This window comes from Octopus bimaculoides, chromosome 2 (genome assembly GCF_001194135.2).
Source record: "Octopus bimaculoides isolate UCB-OBI-ISO-001 chromosome 2, ASM119413v2, whole genome shotgun sequence".
Taxonomy (NCBI): Eukaryota; Metazoa; Mollusca; class Cephalopoda; order Octopoda; family Octopodidae; genus Octopus; species Octopus bimaculoides.
In genome coordinates this window covers 75,415,688-75,427,376 of record NC_068982.1, presented here as the reverse complement: position 1 = coordinate 75,427,376, position 11,689 = coordinate 75,415,688, and the positions used below count along the sequence as shown (strand labels likewise).

Here is an 11,689-nt window from a genome sequence, read left to right as displayed (position 1 = left end):
ATATATATATAAAACACATTAGCTTCCAACCTATAGTTAAAGGAAATATTCATCATGTTGAAGCATAAACTAAAGTTGGTGAAATATAAATTGGTTGGAATTATTTTATTCTTTTACTTGATTCAATCATTGGGCTTTGGCCATGCTGGAGCACTACCTTAAATGATTTAGTTAATCAAATTGACTCTAATACTTAATTTAAGTCCAATAGCCGCAATCCACTGTATCTTGAGAAACTCCAGTATCCCATCACTACTTTTGTCTTTTTTCCAACTATTCAACCTTTTATTTGTATTACAAGACATCTGGGCTAGTTCTTCCATCACACTCAAGCTTCTCACTACCTGGCGTTGACTCATTGCCTCTCCCTTTCTCAAATACTAACCACCCACTCCATTTAGTCAAAGAGGTTTTCTTTTTCTTTGCTCCTTTTTTTCCCTTCTTTCTGTCCCTTTCTTTTCTTGCTTTGCAAGTTACTTGGCAACCTCACGAGTGCCAGTGACATGAAAAAAAGCATCCAGTACATTCTGTAAAGTTGTTGGTATTAGGAAGGACACCCAGCTATAGAAACCACACCAAAGCTGACATTAGAACTCAACGTGGTTTTACAGCTCACTGGATCCTCTCAAACTGTCCCACCCATTCCTGTATGGAAAGTGAACATTAAATGATGATATTTATTCTATTTGCTTGATTTTGTTGAACCACTTAATTAGAGAGGATACAAACAAACCAACAGTGATTCTCAAGCAGTGAAAGTCAAACATGTGTACACATATACATGATCATCATCACTTTACATGCTGGCATGGTATGGGTTTGACGAGTCGTCAAGGTTTGGACAGGTCGCCATGGTTTGAGTTGGCATATATTTGAGGGATCAGCTCATCTAGATGGTTTGGAAGATCACATCACACTCATAAGTTTCACAATAGGCTTCTATGCAGTTTCCATCTGTCAAATTTACCCACAAAGCATTATACCAAGGTGCCACACAATGAGACTGAACCTAAAACCTCATGTTAAATGTTGTGAAGAAATTTAAAAGAAGTAGACTCTGCTTTGACCTCATTTTCTGGAATTATTTTGTTAAATTAGCAAACAATGAGTACTGCATTGTAATAAAAAATATTAGTCCCTGATTACCTTTTTCTTTACTCTTTTTATTTTTTAGGAACATGCAGTTACCATGCCAACAACATGGGTGATGGCCTGTGCTTATGGTCCTTCAGGAACTGTGGTGGCTTGCGGGTAAGTGAATTTTTCAAAGGTTCTCTCAGAAAACCATGAAAGAATGAAAGCTGGATCCAGAAGCACAATTTTGGAAGATACAAACATTAGTTTAATGTAATATTGGTTTCAAATTTTGGCACAAGGCCAGCAATTTCGAGGGAGGGATCAGTTGATTACATTGACCACAGTGATTAACTGGTATTTATTTCATTGACCTCAAAAGGATGAAAAGCAAAGTCGATCTTAGTGGAATTTGAACTCAGAATGTATGAACGGACGAAATGCTGCCAAGCATTTTGCCCAGCATGCTAACCATTCTGCTAGCTCACCACCTTTAGTTTAGTGTAATATTAGATTATCATTTCAAATGTTCTAAACAACCCGTCATGGTTGGTTATGTTTAGATGATAAAGCACTTACACTTAAACTCTGACCCACTGTGGCCCTTAAGTTTGTTCATTGGTTTATTTTTATCCATTTCCTATACTGTCATATGTTGGACAAGTATTATTGAGGCATTTTTTTTACAGCCAAATGCCCTTCTGTTTGCTAATCCTTTTCTGTTTTTCAAGTAAAGGGATTTTCCCTCCACTTTGACAGTACAAAGCTACCAGAAACAATTTGTTAATAGGGACTATCACCATAGGCACAGGCATGGCTGTGTGGTAAGAAGCTTGCTTACCAACTGCATAGTTCTGGGTTCAGTCCCACTATGTAGCACTTTAGGCAAGTGTCTTCTACTATAGCTTCAGGCTGACTAAAGCTTTGTGAATGGATTTAGTAGACAGAAACTGAAAGAAGCCTATCGTGTACTTATATATATATATATGTGTGTGTATGTGTCTGTTTGTCCCCCACCATTGCTTGACAACTAGTGTTTGTGAGTTTATGCTCCTATAACTTAGTGGTTCAGCAAAAGAGACTGATAAAATAAATACCAGACTTGATAAAAAACAAGGTCTGGGGTTGATTCGTTCAACTAAAATTCTTCAAGGTGATGCCCCAGCATGGCAACAGTTTAATGACTGAAACAAGTAAACAATAAAAAATAGGTAACATCACTACTTTTGCTTCTATGGTTTCATATAAAGATAACAGGTTTCTATATATTTCTCACCTATTAACTCCATTCATAAAGCATTAGTCAACTTGAGGCTACACTAGAAGACACTTGCCAAGGTTGTCACACAGTGAGATAGAACTTGAAACTCTGTTGTTACAGAGCAAATTATCTATTGACACAGCCATGCCTAATTTCATTTCAGACTTTGCTATTCTTCAATGGTAATATTACCATCATCATCATTTAAGTACCATTTTGCATACTTGCATGGGTTGGATGGTTTAACAGGAGCTGGCAAGCCAGAGGATTGTGCTAAGCTCTACTGTTAGTTTTGGCATGGTTTCTTTGGCTGGATGCTCTTCCTAATGCCAACCACTTGATAGAGTGTTCTGGATGCTTATTATGTAGTACCAGCACTGGTGAGGTCACCAAGTAGCTTGTAAAACAAAGACCTATCAGCTGAAAAGCAGAGTGGTTTTTAAGGGGAGTGGCTTTGTACCAAGTGATGAAAGGTTAAACTAAAATAGAGGGTGAGAAACAGGTGTCTTGCTGAAGAGGAGATACATGGTTACACTTGTCAGGGAAAGAGATGGAAAAAAAGATGGTGGTGACTTGCCAGAGTGTATGTACCCTCAAGGTACAAGGAGGTGAATGTAAATGGAATGTCACAGAGGATTGGACAGGATGAGTAAGCAGAAGGTTCACAAGAGTGCAAAAGGAGAGTGGAGAGAGGGGAAGAGAAGAAGGATGCAGTGAATGATGAAGATAAGTTTATTGGGGAGGAGCAGAATAGCAATCATACAGCTGACAGCAGGGGGACAGGATGTTTTCTGAAAGACCTGATATTGCCAAACATCTCCTCAAGGAGGAGATGACAATGCTATGCACCTGCTTGTTACTTGTTACATATGCTGGTGTTTTAGAAAACTTGCTGAGCCACAAAAGACTCTGTGAATGCAATTGAAATAGCATTAAGTTAAAATTGCCATCTGTGTAATTTCCTTGAAAAACAAGTTTTAATGTATGCATGTGTGTGTGTGTGTGTGTTTATATATATATATATATATATATATATGTGTGTGTGTGTGTGTATGTATGTATGTATGTGAAAGGTTGAGTTCAATTTCATCCTTTTACTTTGGTGGGGTTCAAAGTTAGATTTCTAATAAAGATTCTTCATATTAAATTTGTAGCTTAACTATTGTATTTTTTTTTTTTAATATAAAAATTTTACAAGTATCAGGTGTGTTATGAGCATTTATAGAACACGTATCCTGTATAAACTCAACAAACAATTAAAGATGGAGAAGAGAAGATGTTAGAAGCTTTATAAAATTTTAATCCATGCATACAATCATTTCGAATGGTAACACCAACATGTAAGAAACATGGAAAAAATTAATTTAATTAGATTTATAATTAATTAGATTAATTAAAAAATTATATATATATATATATATTAATTATATCATAAAATAAAATAAATGTGCCCTTATAAAGCCTAGCCAGGCTCATGGGCCCGGTTTCCCGGTTTCAATGGTGTATGTGTTCCTCAGCTGGACGGGATGCCAGTCGATTGCAGTGTTACTCATTTTTTGCCAGCTGAATGGACTGGAGCAACATGAAATGAAGTGTTTTGCTCAAGAACACAACGCGTTGCCCAGTCCAAGAATTAAAACCACAATCTTACGATCATGATGCTGACACCCTAACCACTAAGCCAAGCGCCTCCACATATTAATTGTATGCGGGATTCATTTCAATTGAGGTATTTTAAAAACAAGGATGCCAATTTATGGTCGGGATTACATCCACATGCATCTGAACAAATTAATATACACATCCGTGTAAATATACAGGTATATGAAATTGTACACACACACATGCTGGCCAGTATGCAGCATTGCAATCAACTGCGGGTTCCAAATCCAATGTAGGGAAGGAACCAGATGTGGCGTTTACATAAGGAAAGAACATGAATTGGTTAATGTTCACATTAACCCATTTGTGTGCTTTCTTTTTATACATATATGTGTATATATATATACATACATAAAGATACTTTATTTGTGTATTAAGGCTACCATTGGTTTCATATTAAGAAATATCTTACGTTTTTTTTAAGCCAATCGCAAAGAAAAATTGGTGTTTGTCTCCATTTTGGATTAGAACATGGAAAGTTACACTGAGATCATGTAAGGATTTTCAGTAAACAAAAACAAGAAATGAAGGAGAACGAACACCAATTTTTCTTTGTGATTGGCTTGAAAAATCGTTAAGATATTTCTTAACATGAAACCAATGATACCTTTAGGACACAAATAAAGAATCTATCTACCAATGCAGTGTTGAGCACTCATTCTCATTGTTCAGTATTTTTGTGTGTATATACATATATGTTTAGAATGTATCTCCCTTGCTTTTATATATGCTGTCTGTATCTAACATTTCCATTGACTTGAAATAATCTTATGTCAAAATTCTTTATATATTTCTATTATCATTGATCATTATTTTTCGCCATCTTCTTACACCAAATAAAATAACTGATATTTTCCATGAGTTGTTTCAATGAGGGTCAACCTATATGGTCGTTATATATTCTAGGATGTCTTTAAATTTATTTATTTCTACAGTATCTATGGCCAACTGGATAACATATCAGCTTTTTCATTTAAACCATGGTGAGTTTGTATCTCTACACCAGCACTAACACACTGTGTTTTTTTGAGTAGAAACCTTCAAGACCATCCTTGCTACTTCCTCCCTGTAATCACTTTTACCTACCAATCCAAGGAAAGCTTAATCAATTACACTGTTATATTTCATTTGTATTTGGTATGCAAGATTTTTAATGTGATTTTGGTGTATCTCAGGAGGGTCGTTATACCAATAATACACATGCACTGGTCCTATTTCATTTCTTTTTATTATCATTACTAGCAGAAGGACCACCCTCTAGGCAGTTTTCTGCTAGCCACTCGATAATATTTCCACATTTGACTCCCAATTCTAGTCATTTTTATATTTTATGTCTAATTATTTCATTGTATAATAGTGCTCACTTGCTTAGTAAATATTGCTTTCATTATTTTATCACAATCATAATCTCTTTTTTTAAAGAGTCAGTCTGTTATATATATTTATCATTAAAAATTGGTAGAACTTACACAGGTATGCATAGATAGATAGATAGATAGACAGACGGATGGATGGACGAACACACACACAAAAGTCTGGTGCTGTGAGAACACATGGGAATGGCGTTTCCTTACTTTTTCAAATATACCCAAATTTAAAATGATCTAATATAACAATATCATTCATTCAGCATCTGTTTAAATATGCCAAAACAATTTAATTACACACAAATATATGTTACTTTACATATAATTTATGTGTTAATTCTATTTACTGAAACTTGCTAAAAAGCATATTTTGATTTAAAGTAGTATCTCCTTGCTGACACAATTGTCAGTAATCATACTGTTTCCATTTCTTTCAGCCAATATTTTTACATTGGCCTTCTTTTGAACTCTAGATAATGCAACATACAGCTCACTATGTGAGAAGAATTGTGTTGGAAGATATATTCCTATTTGTTCAAAAGTCTGTCTCTGTGCCTTGTTGCATGTCAAAGCAAAAGCTGGCTTGAGAGGAAATTGTTTATGTGTAAATGTGAATGGAAATTGCATTTCTTGAGATACATGTGGTATTCTTGGGATTAGCAGAGTTGATGCTGCATAAGGACCAGAAGCAACCTCAGCATCAGTAACCTGATCATGTAAACTGATAATGATGTAGTGTGTGCCATTGCAATGTCCATTAGTAGCATCTAAATTTCTCAGAAGCATTATTTCTTCCGTTTGAACATGTGTGGTGGAGACCCTGATGGTGTAAGTTTGTTGATGAACTCGATTGGGTACAAAATTTCATTATCAACTGTATCTGAGCTTCTGTATATTTTTAGCTCACCAGGGATCCTAGTCAACAGAAAATCATTCACAAATTGTGCTTCTTCATTTGTTTGAGTAACAATGGCTCTATTTGCAAGCCACACAGGGTGCATTTAAAACTCTGTGCATTTGTATGTGTGATAGCTTTGTTAGTTATGTGTAACTAGGTTCCAACTCTTTAGCATTTAAAGTGGCCATATCCAACCTCAAAATTCTACCTGTTGTATGTTCAAACCATGCAGATCCTGCCTCTTACACCTACAATGTCATTTTATGGATAAACAATCCCATCATCAAAATCTCAAGGCTGTAAGATAATGCATGATCAATTCAAACCAATGTGAATAAATAAGCATTACATTTGACAGAGTATTCTGAAATGTTAAATGGTTAAACACTTTTCAATATTTCCTGTCTCTCTTTCTCTCTAACTTTCTGTCTATCTTTTTATACAGAGGTCTGGACAATAAATGTACCATTTACCCACTAAGTTTGGATGAAGATCCTGCCAGTAAAAAGAAAGCTGTTGCTACACATACCAGTTATTTGTCCTGCTGTACATTTACCACATCTGATCAACAGGTAAACTGAACAGCTGTTTTTTTTTTTAATATTTTAAGTTTTCAAAGTTAAATGAAACAAAGGCAGTATATGTCCACAGAAATATGGTAACAAATGGATAAAATGATCTAAATTAAAAACTTCCATCAAAGGTTTATGTCAGTTTATACTCCAAATAGTAACTTGATAATGTCATAATGTTTAAATTATTTTACTAAATTCTTCATTATTTTAAAAATTAATTAAAACAAGGACAGTGTTTTTCAGCAAAAATATGTAAAAAAAAGGGTTAAAACAAGGCCAGCCTCAGGTGGTTTAGTAAATCATTATTCATATAAATCATTGTTCATATAAATCATTATTCATATGTGATGAATCATTATTCATATAATTCTTTATTTATATATAAATCATTATTCATATAATTTATTATTTATTTATGATAAAATCAAAATTTAAAATTAAAAAAAATAAATCTTATAAAATATTTCAAGAAACATTTGACATTTTGTTTTTTTAGATTCTAACAGGAAGTGGAGACAGTACATGTGCACTGTGGGATGTCGAAAGTGGCCAATTGATTCAAAGTTTTCATGGACATGCAGGAGATGTTATGAGTATTAATCTTTCACCTTCAGAAAATGGTAACCAGTTTGTATCTGGAGTAAGTACTTGATTTTTCAAATTTTTTTTTGACAAGGGAAAAACCAGAATTTACATTTCTTTCTGCTGACTGTCAATAAAATTAATATTTCTACACTATTATAATTTAAATTATCATCATTTTAACATCTACTTCTTCATGTTTGCATGGGTCACATGGAATTTATTGAGACAGATTTTCTACTGTCAGATGCCTTTCTTGTCACCAGCCTTCACCTGTTTCCAAACAAAGTAATATTTCCCCATTGCTAGACATGTTTTTCATTGAAGACTGGGAAATGAATACTGCTCGTATGATGGTGCTGTTCATTTACAACCATCACATAATGTTAAGGCAAGGGTACGCACCAACATGCACACATGCATGTACATATATCACCATGATCATTTAACGTCCATCTTCCATGTTGGCATGGGTTGGACGGTTTGACTGGAGCTGACAAGCAGGAGAGCTGCACCGGTTCATTTGTTTTGACATAGTTTCTATGGCTGATGTCCTTCCTAATGCCAACCGCTTTACAGAGTGTACTGGATGCTTTTTATATGACTCCAGTACTGTTGCTTTCCATGTGGCGCCAACACCAGCAGGGCCACCAAGTAACTTGTGAGATGAAGACCTCTCAGCTGGGGGAAGGAGTGGAACCGAGGGAAGTGGCTTTGTGCCAGGAGAGAGATTAGAGTATTATAATAGGTGGGGTAGAGATAGGTGTCTAACTATAGAGGCGATTCTTGGCTATCCCAGTTGGAAAAGAAAGGTGAGGAAAGAGAAAGTTAAAGGAAAAGATAGAGAGACAGGTGGTGTTGAAGATGCAGGGAACTGAGGGGACAAGTATAAGTGGTACAGAGGGGGTAGAGGGATATGTTCCATAAGAGTGTGAGGGGTGATGGGAGATGTTTAGTGAAGAAGTGGAGACTGTAGCAAGTGATGGTGAGAAATTGGAGTGGCTAGGAGGGGAGTATGGTAGATATGTGAGAGCATGGAGAGTGTGCAGATAGGCAAGTGAGGGAGAGTGGAGGGGCTTGTACCAGGTGGTAATCATGGGTGGTGGGATAGTGGAAGTGTTGGGAAAATGGGTTGCAAGGGAATTCCAGCAGAGGACAGGTTACATGTCAAGCAGGGAGAATCTCCCATAGAAAGCATGTTTGGCTGAGGGAAAACATTACCTTGCTTTGAAACAATTAAGGGTTAGTGACAAAAAGGACATCCAACCATAGAAAATCTGCCTTAATATATTCTAACCAAACATTACATGCATGGAAAGATGTGCATTAAAATAAAGGTGATGGAACACTCCTCAATAAACACATGTTGAATAGTGGGTATATATATATATATATATATATATATATGTATATATATCATCATCATCATCATTATGGTTGCTGTTTCAGAAACTAAAATTTATAAACATGATTTGATCCTCCAACATACCTTGGTGACTAACAATATGTGTTGACTTTGATCTTCAACTTATCCAACCCATACTAGCATAGAAAGTGAACATAAAACAATGATGTTAAAGATGATGATGGTTGGTAATGATAATGAAGATGATCATGGTAGCAATGGTGGCAATGATGATGATGGTAACATTGGTGATGGTGGCAATGATATTGATGTACATTTTCTCTCTTTATTTGATGACAGGGTTGTGATAAAGTTGCAATGGTATGGGACATGAGAACTGGTGAATGTACTCAAGTATTTGAAGGCCATGAAAACGACATCAATTCAGTCAGATTCTTTCCCAGTGGTGATGCATTTGCTACTGGTTCTGATGATGCAACGGTTAGTCTTTTCGTTTCTCTTCTTCACTTTTTTATTTCTTGTCTTTTATCACTCCATTCAACTTCCTTAAATGCTGTCATCACCATTGATAATTTTATCATCATAGGTGAAGAGGAATGGCCGACGAGAGTCCTGTGCCGGTGACATGTAAAAAAACACTTTAGTCGGTGCTACATAAAAGTACTCGCATTTGTGCCATGTTAAAAGCACCCAGATACACTGTAAAGTGGTTGGTATTAGGAAGAACATCAGCGGTAGAAACCAATCTAAATCAGACTGGAACCTGATGTAGCTCTCTGGTTTGCCAACTCTGGTCAAATCATCCAACACATGTCTGCATGGAAAACAGTTGTTAAACAATAATGATATCTACATCATGTAATTTTCCCTGGGGCTTCCTCTTAAGATAGTTCCTTTCTTCTGGGAACAATTTTCCTTTATCTATTAATTGTGATTACTTTTGAGGAGGTACTCAAACTACTGTATTTGAGGACATTTAAGACACATTCTTTTTTTAAAAATGTCTCAAAAAAATTACCCCATGTCCTATATGCAAATGTTGGGCCTCCTATTAGTTTTAATGCAATAAGTCCCTTTTTTTGCCTAAATATGTGCTGCAGAAAATTGGGGTGTGTCAAATTACCCATACATCTTTTATGCTATTTCTCTTGTGTCCCCAAGTGAACTCTAATTAAAGACATTCAAGACAGAGAGATATGATTAAGGTTAGTAAAACTATATACACCACTAGTTTACTCAGATTCCAGCTTTTACCTTATCTATATCAGCTTGTGACAATTATACTTTGATGCTGTTCCATTGGCCCATATACACCTAATATATCATTTACATTTACTCCAGAACAGTCCTGGGCTGATCAGTACCTTGTGAGTGAATTTGTTTGATGGAAACTGAAAAAAAGCTTTTTTGTTTGTGCATGTATGTGTGTATGCATACTTACACATGTAAATGTTGACATTTCATAGCTTCTCTTATCAGCATTTGTGCAAAATGGTGATATAATGTTTACATTCCTTGTTACATTATGGCCAGTTTGCTCTGTTCTTTCAATGAGCAGTAGAATTATAAAAAAATTCCTTACTTGAAAAGCAGCTGAGGATTGGTGACAGGAACAGCATGCAGCTGCTTCAAATAAGTCCCCATTCAACGTATGCTAACATGGAAAAACCTGCCTAAGACCATCCTTGGTCCTTGAAAACTTCATTCAAAGTTTCTAGTTAATAGCTGGTAGAATCATTGCCACATCAAAAACAAATGTTCAACAACATTTCTTCTGACATTACATTCTGAGTTCAAATACTGCCAAGGATGACATCCTTTTGAGATAAAATAAGTACCAGTTGAACACTGGGGATCAATGTATTCAACTTACCTCCCTGCCCCCTGAAATTGCTGACCCTGTGCCAAAATTTGAGAACCAGTATTTCTTAATTTATGTCCCAAACACCAGCTTTAAAAAAAAGGAACTTAACTTTGAAAATTGAAAAATTTAGTCAAATAACAATTAAAACAAAGGCATGATTCTTGATGTGAACTCCAGTTTTGTCAATTGGTTAATCATTTAACTAATTGCCAGATCTGAAACAGAGCTGGAGTTGAAAGTGTGTGTCATTGATGAAGTTGTGAACGGCAAGTAATGACTCAAACACTTGAATAGTCAATTGGTTAAATGGTTAACTAATTGACTAATAATAATAACAAGGAAGTGAAATACAACCAGTGCATGTGCTTGTTAGGATAATGACCCTTCATAGGTACAACAAAAGCAGAGTATTTCAATAGAAATATGGTTACAGAAGTGTTAAACAAGTGAAACAAATGAATAAAGCTGGTTGATCTCTGGTGATTAAAGTTAAATACCCAGGCTATGGACATAACACCGTGTCAGTAACAAAATAGAAACTGCTAACCACACAGTTGCGTTTCTGGTAGTTAATCATCTCAGCAATTTGCATTTTCAGTTGTAAGAACAATTATGTAAAACCATTTCTTTTTGCAGTGTCGACTATTTGACTTGCGAGCTGACCGAGAGGTGAACTGCTATAAAAAAGAAAGTATTATTTTTGGTTGTAACTCTGTAGGATTTTCATTAAGTGGTAAGTGTCTGTTTTGGGATTTTTGAAAATTCTGGTATGATTTTACATCTTCTTTTACCTGTTTCAGTCATTGGACTGCAGTCGTGTTGGGGAAACACCTTGAAAGGTTTAGTCAGGCAAATCAACCCCAGTACTTATTTTTAAGTCTGGTAGTTACTCTGTCAGTCTCTTTTGCCAAAGCACTAAGTTGCGGGGGTGATGTAAACAGACCTATATTGGTTGTCGAGTGATCATGGGGGACAATCTCAAAGGAACAGACACACGTATGTATATATATATATATATATATATATATATATATATATGT

General features: G+C 35.5%; 1 protein-coding gene across 1 annotated transcript in view; it reads left to right on the top strand.

The window, feature by feature from the left end:
- Positions 1 to 11,689, top strand: part of LOC106875358 (guanine nucleotide-binding protein subunit beta-5) — a 77,810-nt gene that overhangs the window by 60,411 nt on the left and 5,710 nt on the right. Inside the window, exons 4-8 of the mRNA XM_014923450.2 lie at positions 1,175 to 1,251; positions 6,708 to 6,834; positions 7,334 to 7,477; positions 9,125 to 9,265; positions 11,286 to 11,382. Of these exons, the coding sequence (XP_014778936.1) occupies positions 1,175 to 1,251; positions 6,708 to 6,834; positions 7,334 to 7,477; positions 9,125 to 9,265; positions 11,286 to 11,382 (586 nt within the window). The remainder of the gene's footprint in view (positions 1 to 1,174; positions 1,252 to 6,707; positions 6,835 to 7,333; positions 7,478 to 9,124; positions 9,266 to 11,285; positions 11,383 to 11,689) is intronic.